Below are 16387 nucleotides of genomic sequence, written 5' to 3' on the forward strand. Positions count from 1 at the left end.
TCCCGGAAATCGATGTTTTTGAGAGCGAGAGAGAGAGAGAGAGAGAGAGAGAGAGAGAGAGGGGGGGGAGAGGGAGGGGGAGAGGGAGAGGGGGAGAGAGAGAGAGGAGAAGAGAGAGAGAGAGAGAGAGAGAGAAAGAGAGTGCAAAAGAGTGACAGCGAGAGCATCAGAGAGCATCCTGATTGGTCTCTCTTTGTGCTAAGTAGACCTATCAGTTTTCTCTGTGGGTGGGCTTTACAGTCGACCTCTCTCTCTCTCTGTTTCATTGTCCATCAGTTCAGTTTAGTGTCCTGCAGCGCCATGGCAGAGTGTTCCAAAAAAAGAAAATATAAAATGTACATCACCCCAGAACACACTAAAGTGTACCCCTGCCTAATAGGGGTCAAAAATAATGACAGTGTTGCTCGCTGCACTGTTTGCAAGTGACTTTTCTATTGCCCATGGTGGGTTAAGACTGTAAAAGACATGTTGAGGTGAGTTTAACAGGTGCCATTCGTTCATTAGCATTGCTAACATTATTTAAACTAACTGGCTGGCTGCTAAGGAGCTACTCTATTGATGTCCTACGTGCTGAGGCCAAACTCCCTGTAGGCTTGCTTAAAGTTGTCATAGGATAAAGCGACTCCATGATAATATAATAGGTACATATTTTAATGTCACATTTTCTGCATAAGACAACAAGGATATACCTTATGCTTTTTTATTACACCCTTGGAGGTCAACGGGGGGGGGGAGGTAGGAATATGGGGTTACAGGGGCGGGGATGGTGGTGCTACCTCCCTGAAATGAGTTTTTGCAGGGTGGGATGTCCGTAGATGGGACTAGGCGGACAAGGCCAAGATAGGCCAAAGGGCCTCTGTGCTGTAGTGCTCTATCACCCTGATTAAATAGTCCAGTATTAAGCGGTTAATAAGAGAAACCTCTCGCCCATGAGACAGCATAACGTCCTAAACACGGAAGAAATATCTGACTGAATGTACAATAATGCAATTAAATATCTTGATTAAATTTGTACTCTAGTGGAATATAAAACTGCACACTTTTCCCCGGATTTCCGTTTACCGATTCCTTTCTAGTTACAGCTTCGCTACCACGCAGCGAGGCGAGACTCGCTCAGAGACGCTGTCAGTCGGCACGGAGCTGCGGAGCTGCGGAGCGGGGAGTGGTTACGGCTCGGGAAGCGATTCATGTGACTCCGGCTTCGAAAGCGGGAACCTGTGCTGAGCCCGACGTTGGTGTCTGAAGGATGGACAGCAGGCTATGGGGCTTCGTATGTTTCTGGTTGGCTCTGCAGCAAGTTTCCCTGGCGGTCAGGCAGCAGACGTGGCCAGTCCCTTACAGGTGAGCAGTGTTGCACGGAGTGTGTCTGGCCATTGGCTCCGTACATGCGGAAGTGTTTCTTTAAACTTGTAGCAATGCGCTGAAAATAGATCTCTAACTTTTTTATTTTTAAAGCTGTAGTTTATATAAACGCAGTTCCTCTGTTAGCCGATTGGAAATCTCCCAGCAGAGAGCAGAAGGCACTTTTAGTATTGTTGATTGAAAGAGAAGAATTGGCCAGGAGAACAGAAACGAAACATCAGTAACAACGGTTATTGTTTTTTCCTTTAGTGTGGGCCCGATGTGCTTTAGGATGTGAAATTCCTATCACGGACGGGGTGAGGTTAAAATAGCTGTTGTATGCATTCACACCCTGTAGGTTTTGCAATTCACTGGTGGAAATGTACAAGCAGCATTGAACATCTATTATAGATTGTAAAATGTGTACAAACCTGACTTCTTATTGTAGCAATTTGCAGAATGGAAACGTGGGTAACTCTTAAACTTGCCTAGTTTCTTCCAGGTTGTTAGACTGTGCACATGAAACATGTGATCAAATGCATCATAATGATATTACATATTTACATTTCATATGCAGTTAACAGATACACCAAAAGATGGAACTTCTGTATTTTATTGACCCTGAAAACCCTTTATCACGTGATTGCAGCACGTTCCATGGACCATGACCTTATGCTGGACGATATGAACCTACTTGCCAATAAACCTGTCCCTCCTAAACAGCTGCTAACCCCTCATTTTTCTTACTTCCATGTGCCTACCTAAATGCCTCTTAAATGTATTGTATCAGCTTTTTCTGCCATTCTTGACACCGCTTTCCAGGTAAGTACCACTGTCTGTCTATTTTAAAGTCAACCAACCTCTGACATCTCCCCTACCCTGGACCCAATATATCGATGCAGCTACATAGAAACGTAGAAAATCTACAGCACAATATAGGCCCTTCGGCCCACAAAGCTGTGCCGAACATGCCCTTACCTTAGAAATCACCAAGGGTTACCCATAGCCCTCTATTTTTCTGAGTCCAATGTACTTGTCCAGGAGTCTCTTAAAAGACCCTATCGTTTCCGCCTCCACCACTGTCGCCAGCAGCCCATTCCACTCTGCGTTTTAAAAAAAAACTTACCTCTAACATCTCCTCTGTACTTACTTTGAAGCACCTTAAACCTGTGCCCTCTCGTGCTAGCTATTTCAGCCCTGAGAAAAAGCCTCTGACTATCCACACAATCAATGCCTCTCATCATCTTATACACCTCTATCAGGTCACCTCTCATCCTCCATCGCTCCAAGGAAAAAAGGCCAAGTTCACTCAACCTATTCTCATAAGGCATGCTCCCCAATCCAGACAACATCTTTGTAAATCTCCTCTGCACCCTTTCTATCGTTTCCACATCCTTCCTGTAGTGAGGTGACCAGAAGTGAGCACAGTACTCCAAGTGGGGTCTGACCGAGGTCCTTTATAGCTGAAACATCACCTCTTGGCTCCTAAATCAATCATGATTGAAGAAGGCCAATGCACCGTATGCTTTTTTAACCACAGAGTTAACCTGCACAGCAGCTTTGAGTGTCCTATGGACTCGGACCCCAACATCCCTTTGATCCTCCATACAGCCAAGAGTTTTACCATTAATACTATATTCTGCCATCGTATTTGACCTACCAAAATGAACCACCTCACACTTATCTGGGTTGAACTCCATAACAAAGAAGGCATAATAGCAGCTATATTTCATTAGGGGTCTGAGGGGATTTCGTATGTCACCAAAGATACACAAGTTTGTTCAGATGTGCCGTGGAGAGCATTCTAACTGATGGCATCACTGTCTGGTATGGGGTGGGGCGGGGGGGGGGCACTGTACAGGATTGAAATAAGCTGCAGAAAGTCATCAGCTCCATCATGGGCACAAGCTCCCCAGAATCCAGGACATCTTCAAGCAATATAGTGCTTCAAAAAGGTGGCATTAATCATTAAGGACCCACATCAACCAAGCTGTGCCTTCTCATTGCTACCATCAGGGAGGAGGTACTGGAACCTGAAGACACACAGCCAATGATTCAGGAACAGCTTCTTCCTCCCTGCCATCAGATTTCTGGATGGACATTGAACCCATGAACCTCACCTCACTACATTTTTTTTCCTTTTTGCACTACGTATTTTAACTTTTTAAATATATATTTTAGATTTACAGTTATGTATTTCAATGTACTGCTGTCACATAACATATTTTACGACATATACCAATGATCTTAAACCTGATTCTGATTCTGAACTGTCATCCATTCGTCTTCAACAGATGTCCTCTGGTATTGAAATGGTTATCAGAAAACAATGGTATTTACATGAAAGCAACTTCCCATTTATATTAGACTTTTAAAAAAGCCTGAGTCAAATTCAGGGAATTATTGGGCACCTCAAATAATCTAGGAGGGGAGTGAAGAGACAATGGCTGGGATGGGAGGGGTTTTCGATGAGGGTTCACAACTGGGCTGAAGCTTGCCGATCTCTATCAGATGGGTGAGCCCATTGCCCTGTGTTACATTAAAGATTAGCTTTATTTGTCACATGTACATGGAAATGTACAGTGAAATGCATCGTGTGCTTCAACGACCAACACAGTCCGAGGGTGTGCTGGGAGCAGCCCTCAAGGTTCAGCATGCATCTGGTGCCAATTTAGCAAGCCCACAACTTACAAACCCTTACCCATACATCTTTTTGGAACGCAAACACGAGGAATTCTGCAGATGCTGGAATTTCAAGCAACACACACAAAAGTTGCTAGTGAATGCAGCAGGCCAGGCAGCATCTCTAGAAAGAGGTACAGTCGATGTTTCGGGCCGAGTCCCTTCGTCAGGACTAACTGAAGGAAGAGCTAGTAAGAGAGTTGAAAGTGGGAGGGGGAGGGGGAGATCCAAAATGATAGGAGAAGACAGGAGAGGGAGGGATGGAGCCAAGAACTGGACAGGTGATTGGCAAAAGGGATATGAGAGGATCATGGGACAGGAGGCCCAGGGAGAAAGAAAAGGGGGAGGGGGGAAAACCCAGAGGATGGGCAAGGGGTATAGTGAGAGGGACAGAGGGAGAAAAGGGAGAGAGAGAAAAAGAATGTGTGTATATAAATAAATAACGGATGGGGTATGAGGATGGGGTACATCCTTTTGGAATTTGGGAGGAAACCAGAGCACCCAGGGGAAACCCATGTGGCCATTGTGAGAAGGATATACAAACTCCTTAATCAGCAGCAGCAGGAGTAGAAGAACCCCAATCTTCTGATCACTGGCATTCAAGGAGCGGTGCCTTAGGAAGGCGGCCTCCATCATTAAGGATCCTACCACCCAGGGCATGCCCTCTTCTCACTGTTACCACCTGGAAGGAGGTACAGAATCCTGAAGGCACACACTCAGCAATTCAGGAACAACTTCTTCCCCTTTGCCAATGGATTTCTAAATGGACATTGAACCCATGAACACTACCTCACTACTTTTTTTATTTCTCTTATTTTGCACAACTTATTTTAACTTTTAATAAATGTATGTATACTTAATGTTCTTTTTCTATATATTTAATTGTACCTCTTCCGTAAAGTTAACAAATTTCACGACATATGCCAGTGATATTAAATCTGATTCTGATTCATTGTAAAGAGTTATGCTACCCACTAAGCTGTCGTGCCACCCGAGAAGGTGGGTCTTGAATTTGAAGTTTTGTATAAAGTTGTGAAGTGGTTTCCCGACTGTCTGATTTGTGACATTGTGTTTGATGGCATTACATTCTTTTCAGACGTTTTGATCATCGGCCCACACCTGATCCATTCTGCCAAGCCAAATATCCCTTCTGTCCTACAGGGTCAGCTGATGGTGAGATTCCTCCAATGAAAGACCAGGATATCATTGAAGTTTATCGGCTTCAGACTCCTGTCTGGGAGTTCAAATACGGGGACCTTCTAGGACATTTTGTGAGTGCTTACAATTATTAGTGTAGGAGCCACGTATTTGTTCTCTATCTGCCTTGTATTTTGTGTTGCGCATTTACTGCTTATTATGGTAACTAGTTACATGAGTGGGGGGCGTGGTAAAAGCAAAAGGAATAAGTTGGGTATTCTTGCTTATTATGTTGCGGTTTGAATCTTTGGACCAAAGGCGGTCATATCTTTTGCAGACTGCTGAGATAACGCTTAGTAATGCTTAATTGTATATTTGCTAATTGCTAATAAAGGGTTTGATTCTTGGAGCTATCATTAGAGCTGTGGGCGCATCACGTTGGCATAACAGTCTGTACGGTCGCAGGCAGGCGGCAATTGTTTTGTTTTGATTTTGGATTTGTTTTGCCACGACAATCAGCTCTCCTTTAAGTAATCCATCAGTTTTATTAAGATGTGATCTTATTGGTTCCCTGTACTTTTGTAGTAAGACTTTCCTACTGTTCTAGTTCTTCTTTCTTGCAATCACACTGGTAATGAATTAAAACTGCTTCCATTCCCTCTTCACAGCATATTATGCACGATGCAATTGGCTTCAGGAGCACCTTGACGGATAAAAACTACACAATGGAGTGGTATGAGCTCTTCCAGCTTGGAAATTGCACTTTCCCACATCTTCGACCTGGCATAGTTGCTCCTTTCTGGTGCAATCAAGGTGCTGCCTGCTTCTTTGAGGGAATAGATGATCTACATTGGAAAGAAAATGGGTCCTTGGTGAAAGTTTCTGAAGTAACAGGTAAATGTACAAGGATCAATTGGTTGTCCAATGCGGTACTTCCACCACTATAAATGGGAAAGGAAGAAATGTTGGAATATATTGTCGATTAATCAAAATGTTTTGTGCTTCTTGATTATTTACAATTCTGGGAAAGACTACAAAGCCTGACTGTTATTTCTCACATCTTCTTGGAACATAGGAGAACATTCAGCAAGTTGAGTCCATGCACACGTCAGAGCAAACTCTCCAGTCCCGTTTCCCCACTTATTCCCCTGTCATTGGCATTCACACACACAATATAAGTACCATGAGGATGCACTTTTTGTAGTAACAGCGCTCAAGACAAGGGCAAACGTAACAAGCATGAATTAATAATTCCTCACATACGCATCACTTCCTCATCCACTTCTTCTGTCACACTCCTACAAGAGGGGTCTAATTAACTTAACATCATCGAAGACCCTCACCATACAGGCCATGCTGTCGTCTTGCTTCTGCCACTGGGAAGGAGGGACATGAGCCTTCAGTCCCATTCTACCAGGTTGGGAAATAGTTACTGTCCTTGAACCATCAGCCTCCTGAACTAGCAGGGGTAACTTGTCCCATCTTAACTCTGAACTGGTTCCTCAACTGGTCACTTTCAAGGGCCCAGTTCATTTTCTCAGTATTATTTTTATCAGTTTGTCATTTTTTTTTGCACATTGTTTGCCAGTCTTTATGTTTAGTTCTTCATGGATTCTCTTGTATTTCTTTGTTCTACTGTGACTACCTGCAAAGAAATGAAACTCATGATAGCAAATGGTGACATATACCTACTTCGATATTAAATTTACTTTGAACTTACCAGCACTGCTTTGAGATGTAAAAGGAAACCAGAGCACTTGAGAGTCACAGGGAGAGCACGCACAAATGGGCGGGTGTACCCGAGCTCAGAGTCAAACATAGGTCACTGAAGGAGTGCAGCAGGAACACTGAATTCTCTGGGAATGAATGTCCTCACTTAAGCATATTGGGGCAAAGTTGCCACCTGAAACCAAAGTGTGTTCCAAACAGGGACTTTGACATAATCCGTGTCACAAAGCATGTAACTTGGTGTAAAAAGCAAAGCACTATGGAAGCTAGACATCCCTCCCTAATTAAAGCTGAAAGTGGCCATGCAGCACCCGTGGCTGGAGAAAGTTCTGATGAAATGTCATTTTATTGATATTTATGCTAATCTTCATATAGATATCTGATGATGATCGCAATAGTGTCTTGGAGAGTATTTAAGCTAAATTGCTTACTCGGAGATCCAGAATCATTCCTTACTTATTCTTTGCGTCTTGCAAATCTTTTGATGGCACACAAATATAGTGATGAAATCCAGTTTTGTCACAAATTAGCCTATACAGAATCAGAAACAGGTTTATTATCACCGGCATGTAACATGAAATTTGTTAATTTAGCAGCAGCAGTTCAATGCAATACATAATCTAGCAGAGAGAAAAAAAATTAATAATAAACAAGTAAATCAATTGCATATATTGAATAGATTTTTTTAAATGTACAAAAACAGAAATACAGTATATTTTTTTAAAAAAGTGAGGTAGTATCCAAAGATTCAATGTCCATTTAGGAATTGGATGGCAGAGGGAAAGAAGCTATTCCTGAATCACTTGAGTGTGTGCCTTCAGGCTTCTGTACCTCCTACCTGATGATAACAGTGAGAAAAGGGCATGTCCTGGGTGGTGGAGGTCTTTAATAATTTACACTACCTTTCTGAGTCACCACTCCCTGAAGATGTCTTGGGTACTTTGTAGGCTAGTGCCCAAGATGGAGCTGACTAGATTTACAACCTTCTGCTGCTTCTTTCAGTCCTGTGTAGTAGCCCCTCCATACCGGACAGTGATGCAGCCTGTCAGAATGCTCTCCACGGTACAACTATAGAAGTTTTTGAGTGCATTTGTTGACATGCCAAATCTCTTCAAACTCCTAATGAAGTATAGCTGCTGTCTTGCCTTCTTTATAACTACATTGATATGTTGAGACCAGGTTAGATCCTCAGAGATCTTGACACCCGGGAATTTGAAGCTGCTCACTCTCTCCACTTCTGATCCCTCTATGAGGATTGGTACGTATTCCTTCGTCTTACTTTTCCTGAGGTCCACAATCAGCTCTTTCGTCTTACTGGCCTTGAGTGCCAGGTTGTTGCTGCAGCACCACTCCAGTAGTTGGCATATCTTACTCCTGTACGCCCTCTTGTCGCCACCTGAGATTCTACCAACAATGGTTGTATCATCAGCAAATTTACAGATGGTATTTGAGCTATGCCTAGCCACACAGTCATGTGTACATACAGAGAGTAGAGCAGTGGGCTAAGCACACACCCCTGATGTGTGCCAGTGTTGATCATCAGCGAGGAGGAGATGATATCACCAATCCACACAGATTGTGGTCTTCCGGTTAAGAAGTCGAGGATCCAATTGCAGAAGGAGGTACAGAGGCCCAGGTTCTGCAACTTCTCAATCAGGATTAAAACCAACCTTGTGTATATACAGTGATTATAAAAGCCATCCACAACAAAATGATTTTGGTTTTCACTGGAGCTAGCGCCATCTGAATTTTCAGTGAAGATTTGCAGTTCATCGTATTGCTAAGTTGGATATTTACAGTATTTGTAAATCTGCTTGCAGTGGGCTAGGTTGTGCAAAAGAGTTTCACTGATGAAAGTGGATGTCCAGTCTTAAGCAGCCGAGCATTAAATAGTGCAGACCTTAAATGTTATTGTAATGTAGACGTGATATGAAAGTCAGTTGTGGCTGAAACGTACAATCAGCCACTGCATTTTTAACTGCCCTGGTCTGTACTACTAAGGATGGGTAAACTCAGGTTAGTTACTCTGTACCCTGTGGTTGGATTAGCTGTGGTGTAAAGTGTAACCACAAGATAGGTGTATGTACAGCAGAGTCTGGATACTGGCTGTGGAAATCCACTGCAAATTCCCGATCCTTCGCCAAATTACTTATTGTGATCAATGCAACTTCCCTAATTAAAGAAGTGCTGATACAGTGCAAACAAGATTCCACTGTGGAATTGAATGGATTTCCGTAAGAACCTAAGGCTACATGACAGGATCGATGGTGAGATTAGTAGGAAAACCTCGAACAAGGGGCATAGTTTCAAGATTATTTGATACCTGAGAAGATAGAAAATTCTTCTTGGAGAGGGTGGTGAATCTCTGAAATTCTTCCTGGAGGGTTGTGGAAACAAGTTCATAGTATTTAAAGTGGAGCTGGATACATTATTGAAAGATTAGGGGATTGAAGGCAGGGGGATCTGAAACAGTAGGCCAGGGACAGCTTATTGAATGGAGGGACATGCTTGATGGCACAGGTGTCCTACTCCTGCTCCTGTTTGTTTTTTGTGCTCTTGTAAGAATATAATCCTCTATTTTAATTTTCAAATTAAAGATAGCATGCACAGTCACTCTGCCTATTGTCTACATACTAGAGCAAAAAAAACTCCCCTGCTGCTCGCCGCCTCCTTTAGTTTTATATCATCAAAAGGCTATTGATTACTCTTTCTGCTTCCACTGTTCTTAGCACCAAACATTCTGCCTTTCTTGTGAAAGGAGTTGTGATGTATGTGGGAGCCCTTGTGTAATAGCTGCCACTGCTGCTTCATTTGAAATGATGAATTCCTCACCAGACTGCACACTCTGTAGAAAATAACCTTGTTCTGTTCACTCAATCATAAACCAATAATTTAAAACCTTTCTCTTTCAGTCTGTTTCAGTGGATCTCCAGCAATTGCTCATGAACAGTTTGTAATCTTTGAAGTCCATTCTAACGGGCCTTAATTTATGCATTGTCATTAAAACTTCAACTACCTTATGAGCTCTCTTCATCTCTCTCCTACAAAGTAGCCTTTATGTTTATGATTGTTTCGATACACTTTAGACTCTCCATTTAATTGTTTTGGTAGTTATTCCTTCAGAGCAGCAAATTCTCATTTTGTTTATGTCCTGTTTGGATGTTTATTAAAGCTTCCATAAACAGCTGAAGAAAAATGATATTCTCTCCTCCCAACAAATAAATAGGTTTTGCTCAGGTACAAAAGTCAAGAGGGAAGAAACTGAAGCTATTTAAAGTACCCTGTTACAGACTAGCCTCAAAACCGTGATTTAAGGCTTAAATAGTTTGTAACCAACCCCTTGTAAATTGCCACCACTCCCGATTGCCATTGGTTGCATGTGTGGGATTAGTTCCCCTTGTGGTCTAGTAGTTGGGATGCGGCATTTTAACTGCCACGGCCTGGGTTTGATTTCCGTTCGGGAAGATTGTTTGGGGCAGCACGGTAGCGTAGTGGTTAGCACAATGCATTACAATTCCTGCAAGCTGGGTTCAATTCCCACCACTGCCTGTAAGGAGTTCGCATATTCTCCCTGTGACCACGTGGGTTCCCGCTGGGCAGTCCAATTTCCTTCCACAGTCTAAAGATACACCGGTTGGTAAGTTAATTGGTCATTGTAAGTTGTCCAATGATTAGCCGAGGGTTAAATTGGTGGTTGCTGGGTGGCACGACTCTGTATCTCAATAAATTTTAAAAAAAATTAATGATGTCTGGAGATAACTTTGAAAGGTGGTCGTGAGCTTCCCTTTCACTGCCCCGATGAGACAGTCAACATGCACACTCCAACACCCGTGTACATATTCCTGCAACTACTCGCTGCCTTAAACCTTCAGAACATTGGAACATAAGAACTGGCAATGATGGAGATCCACTTGGCTCCCAAAACCCTGTTGCACTATTTTGTAGAGCTATGTCTGATCTTGTGTTACAGATCCACTTTTCTACCTATCCCTTAATTTCCATGAAGTCTCTTGGGCTCACAGTCGATCTCATCATGGCCTTGTACATTGCTTTTGGCCTGTACTGCACTTTCTTTATAACTGTGGCACTTTATACAACATTATGATATTGCTTTCCCTTGTACTGCCTCTGTCTCCAATATTCTGAAATGATCTGGTCTGGATGGATGTCATGCAAATCGAAGAATTTCACTGTATCTTGGCATATGTTCAAAGGTTCATTTATTATCACAGTATATAACTCTGAAATTCTTCTTCTCCGAATAGCCACGAAACCAAGAAAGAAAAGAATAGCAGCATGGTCATCAACCCCCCAAATCCCACCTCCCCACACAAAAAAAACAAAAACGGAACAGGCACATCAACCCCCAAATCCCCCTCTCGCACACAAAAAACAAACGAGAAAGATCGGGTGAAAGACACAGAATATAAAAAAACATAAGACTGGGGGGAAAAGAGAGTCCACAGTCCAGGTCCACATCCAAAATGCAAAAAACCTGGGCAACATTCTCCCTCTCCGTAGCAAAGAGATCTCACCAGTGATTTGAAAAGGCAGTCTCCCCTCTCCGTAGTAGAGCAATCTCTCTGGTGATTTTAAAAAGGCAGTCTCTCCTCTCCATCAGCAGAGCAATTCCCCCCCCCCCACCACCACCACTAGGCTCTTCTCTAGAAATTGTGGAAGTAATGAAAAACAAATTAAATGTGTTGTGAAGTGTAGAGCATGAAATAAGCACTCCTCAACAAAACAGATGAATGCTGAATGCATTTAGTTAAGTAAATTTCAGTGTAGTAAGTGCATTTTCCTGTTTGGTGTAACTCTGCAGTGGCACAGTAGTTTAGCTAATGAAGCTGCTACTACTTATCTTCGGTGACCAGAGTCCAATCCTGCCCATGTGGAGTTGCACCATCTCCTTCTAACCAGACGAATTTCCTCTGGTTAGCTCCCATGTCCCAAAGGCAGGTGGGTTTGTTGGTTAGTTGGACAGCATAAAATACCCCTGGAGTATAGGTGGGTACAAGAAGCTTGGGAGGGTGGGGAAGGAACATTGATGGGAGTGTGGGGAGAATATAATGGTATTAGGGTCAGGTTAATGTAAATAGGCCTTTTTCTGTGACGGACTCTTTAACGTCTGAATTTAAGAATAATTGATGTGAAAGAAGGCTTCATGTGTTATGATCTTGGAGGAGTAGATTTTTCTGTGCCTTGTTCGGTACTGCAATGAGGTTCTGAAGTTCTCAAAATTCCATAAAGCAGCTTGGCCCTTCTTCTTTTTCACCTCTCATTCATCCTGCCATTCTACCTTCTTAACCACCTACACCTGCCTCTGAAGGACCGAGCAAGCTGTCTCCACTCCCCAGAGGTCCACCCGTGAACAGTTGCAATGTCTCAATGGTAATATGCTTTGGACTCTGTGTGTTACCTGAAAGTTTTTCTCAGGAGACAAGTATCACAAAGCTGGAGGATGCCTCTAATGACTAATCGGAGATAGCTTAGGCCGATGTGAATTAAAAATAATAAAAAAAACAAACATTGAGATGTGAATAAAGTATTAAAACTAGTAAAAGCATTGTTTCCCTTCAAACTATGTAAACCTTTTAAGTGACCCCCATGCCAAGTTTGACCTGCAACATTGATTCCGTTTATCTTTCCATCTATTCAGCCCGACCTGCTGAGTGTTTCCAGCATTTTGTTTTGATCCTTTGCCAGGTCTGGCTGTAGTGTCCCAAGGGTGTATTCCCTAGTGCCATGTTGTGGAATCCCATTGTTCCGGGATTCACTGTGGACCCCGTGTGGGATACTGTGATGAAAGGTCAGTTAGGTCATTTAGGGATTTATCATGGGACTGTGTGTAATTCTGCATGTCCATGCCCCAGAACACCAGCGACAGCTGAATTGATTTGGGTCAAGATTTTACAATCTATAGAAGACCTGTGTCAGGATGCACTTGTTTTTTTTCTGTATCAGTAATCTAATATTTTTCCCAAACCTATATAATAGGTATCTGATCATTGGCTTCTAACTTCTGGTAATTTATACCTCTTCTTCCTTCTCTACTTTCCCATTCCCTATTTTGGCTCCCCTTGTCTTCCTCTTCACCTGCATATGACCTCCCTCTGGTACCCCTCTTCCTTCCCTTTCTCCCATGTTCCACACTCCTCTCCGATCAGATTCTTTCTTCAGCCTTTTTACCTTTTCCACCTATCACCTTCCAGCTTCCTTTCCAGTCATGATGAAGGGGCTCAACCCGAAATGTCAGCTCTTTATTTCTCAATGTCATCTTTTTATTCCTGTCCATAGATGCTGCTTGACTTGCTGAGTTCCTCCAGTATTTGTGTGTGTGTTAGCTACTCTGGATTTCCAGCATCTGCAAAATCTCCTGTGTTTATAATGTAGGTTTTTAAGAAGATTCAGGAGTGTTAATTTACTATTTTCAGAAATTTATTTTAATATATTATGCAACTCTTATTCAATTATACCCAGGTGAAATATTTAACAAGCTGGCCAAGTGGGTAAAGGAAGACAACAGAACTGGTATTTACTATGAGACGTGGACCGTTCAAGCTGATCCCAATCCAGGCACCAAAGTGTGGTTTGAATCTTACGACTGTACGGCATTTGTGTTGAGAACTTACCAGGTATTATCAAAGTTAGGTGCTGCATTCAAGAGCCCAGTACAGACTAATTATACCAGAATATTTCTGTACAGTGGTGAACCTACCTACCTAGGCAATGACAGCTCCATATTTGGGCCACTGGGCAACAAGACATTAGCAGAAAAAATTGCTTCCTTTTATTTTCCATTTAAACCACCGCATTCAGCAAAAGACTTTGTATTAAGTCTTTTGGAAATCATTGATAAAGTCATAATACAGAAGACTTTTTACCTTTATTTTAACTATGAATATTGGTACTTGCCAATCAAAGAACCCTATATTAAAATAACATACGAAGAAATTCCTTTGCCTTCTAAACCGAAATGCCTATGAGTAAAATTAATGCAAAAAATTTACTCATCTGAAATTCTTGGCTTGTTTTTGCAAAACCCTGTGTGCAGAAGTTAAGTGATATTTTTTATTCATTTTACTTAATGTCAGCAGACACGTAGACAGCAGTAAGCTGCACTTCAGAGATGAAGAACATTAATTGGCTGTAATATAATAGGCATTTAGAAATAATGCCAATGAAATAATTATTATGTTTCCCCAGTGTTGACTTATAAATGCATAGAAAAGGCAGCTAAGGTTGTTGAGTTCTTATTAAGCAACTGATAATGAATTAGTTAGTGAGACTGGAGTCAGTGTGGTTTGAGCCATGGGACTCGGAAGAGGAAGGAAAATATGCACTGGGGGAAGATGAGATGGGGATAGATAGAATATTGACCCCAAAACGCACAGTGCTATAAAATTCATTGTCTGCCTTTGACCTGACACTGACATAATTATTTTGGATTAACGTCTTAAGTACAATTAATGTCCTTCCTTATGAGCTTTTTGTTAGGCCATTTTAGAGGACAATTTAGAATCAATTAAATTGGTGGATCTTAGTCACAGGTGAGCTAGACAAAGAATGGCAGGTGTTTTTTTTCCCCTGAAAGATATTAGTAAACCAGGATTTTCATCTGCACATTAGTTTCACTGCATCGTTACTACTGTCTCCTTTCATTTTAAATTGACTTAATTGCTTGACAAATGCTGTGATGGGATTCAAACTTGTCTTCTGATCAATAATCCAGGCATCTGAATAAATATTCCAGTAACTTGACCATTCAAAGCCACATTTGTTTTCCTTCCCTTTGCAGTATGTTGAACACTTTCAATTTACATTTATATTATCCTTTGGTTGAACTTCAGGTAGAACTTACAAAGTTCTCCAGGACTAATCAGATAACAGTTCCTCCACAAATTCAGACACTAATGTTGTGAAACTGGATTGATGTCTACACAAATGAGTATCACAAATTCCTTTGCTGTTCAAGGAACAGAATGAATATTTTCTTTAAGTCAGAAGCATTTTCATATATAAATAGTCTTAGTGGGACCTTTTGAATAATCATCATCCCATATTTTGCATAAATGTGCTACAAGAGCTCCAAGGAACTGAATTAGCCAGTGATATTTAATGACAGGAAGAACTGTAATTTATCTCCTCACTCACCTTTCTTACCTAATGAGAACTGGCATTATGAGAAACCTGCACATGGCAGGTACATGGCACAGTGCCAGTCCACCTAGCCAGCTGTTGCTAAATTATGCATATTCTTCTGTTTGCTCAGTTGTTTTATGACACGGTGCTGAAAGAGTATTTAATTCAGCAGCAAATATCATTCATCTGATCAGTGTTAACCTGTAAATATTTCAAGAAACAATGTTTGTTGTATGAAGTCATTTTATGTAGAGTTTTGCCGAATAATTGTAAAGGGGGAGGCCTGGGGTGAGGAAAAACGTTCAAGTGAAATTCCCAACAAAATATAGAGACCTAACTGCAAAATGAAACTCTTCTATCTCTGGTGATCTTTATTGCAAACCAGAACAGTTGATGTTTCTTCTTGCAGTTTGTGAATACCCTCGGCCCAATGGACCATGGACACTCAGTCACAATAGTTGAATAGTATATTGTGAGTGCTTTTGTCCCTTTTGCTAGAGGGGGCTGGAGGTCATCTGGAGAAGTATCAGGTCCTCCTTTGAGTCTAAAGGTCCAGCAGAATACATAGGGGATCTCAACTAATGAATCTGTGTGTGCAAGCTCATTGCCTGTGGCATGCCTCAGTCTTGCAGAGCTTCCAATACACTTCACCAAACTTCGAATGTTTATTATGCTTTGTAATGTTTAATAACAGGATCTTTATTTGATGAACTGTTCAATGAAGATGCAATTTAAAGCATATTTAAATAAAATCAGCTCTCTGTGCAAATACTAGTTTGCATCAACAGAAGTTTTAATTGTGGTTTTTTTTTTATTTGCCCTGATTTTTGCACCTTTGGTTTTATTGTCAGTGCACATCAAAAAGCAAAAATCAAAATTGCATGGTAGAAATTGGAAATAAATACAAAATTATGTGAAAACTGTGCAGATCAGACAGTATTTGAAGATGGTGAAACAATTGACATTGTTGCTTGGTGACCTTTGTCAGTGGATAACATTGAGAAAAAGTTAGAAAAGTAAAGAACGTTTTCTGAGGAAATCGTTCCCCTTCTGTCTCTCTTCATTACCACCACCGTGCTGAGTGTCTCTGAATGGTGGCAGTTGTGGTTGTGTGACCTACAACAGGGGTCCTAACCGTTTTTTTAGGCCATGCATCAGTATTGTTAAGCACAGGTCTGTTGACCCCAGCCTGGGAATCCCTGCTTCAGAGGCAGAAGGATACGAGTTCAGTTTGTGTTCCTGACTTGATCTCAGCAAGCTTGCAGGTACCGTGCTGAGTGAGGGTGGCACTGCCAGGGGTGATAATTGTTTATTACAAGGTTACTAGTACAAAAATACTTAGCAAGTCAGCCAACAT

The 16387-nt window shown here is 41.7% G+C and overlaps 1 protein-coding gene across 3 annotated transcripts; it reads left to right on the forward strand.

Moving 5' to 3' along the window:
• The first annotated feature begins 550 nt into the window (after positions 1–550).
• cln5 (CLN5 intracellular trafficking protein) lies at positions 551–15805 on the forward strand. Of its 3 annotated transcripts, none has more exons than XM_063047515.1 (4): positions 551–1341; positions 5185–5294; positions 5829–6054; positions 13369–15805. In XM_063047515.1, exons 2-4 carry the CDS (start codon positions 5211–5213, stop codon positions 13872–13874), a joined length of 816 nt encoding a protein of 271 aa, XP_062903585.1. In that variant the 5' UTR covers positions 551–1341; positions 5185–5210; the 3' UTR covers positions 13875–15805. The 3 variants fall into 3 exon arrangements, with proteins under 3 accessions (XP_062903585.1, XP_062903584.1, XP_062903586.1); XM_063047514.1 differs by having other exon boundaries at positions 554–1341; positions 5120–5294; XM_063047516.1 differs by lacking the exon at positions 551–1341 and adding an exon at positions 1382–1658.
• Positions 15806–16387: the final 582 nt, after the last annotated feature.

The sequence above is a fragment of the Mobula hypostoma genome, chromosome 5 (genome assembly GCF_963921235.1).
Source record: "Mobula hypostoma chromosome 5, sMobHyp1.1, whole genome shotgun sequence".
Lineage (NCBI taxonomy): Eukaryota > Metazoa > Chordata > Chondrichthyes > Myliobatiformes > Myliobatidae > Mobula > Mobula hypostoma.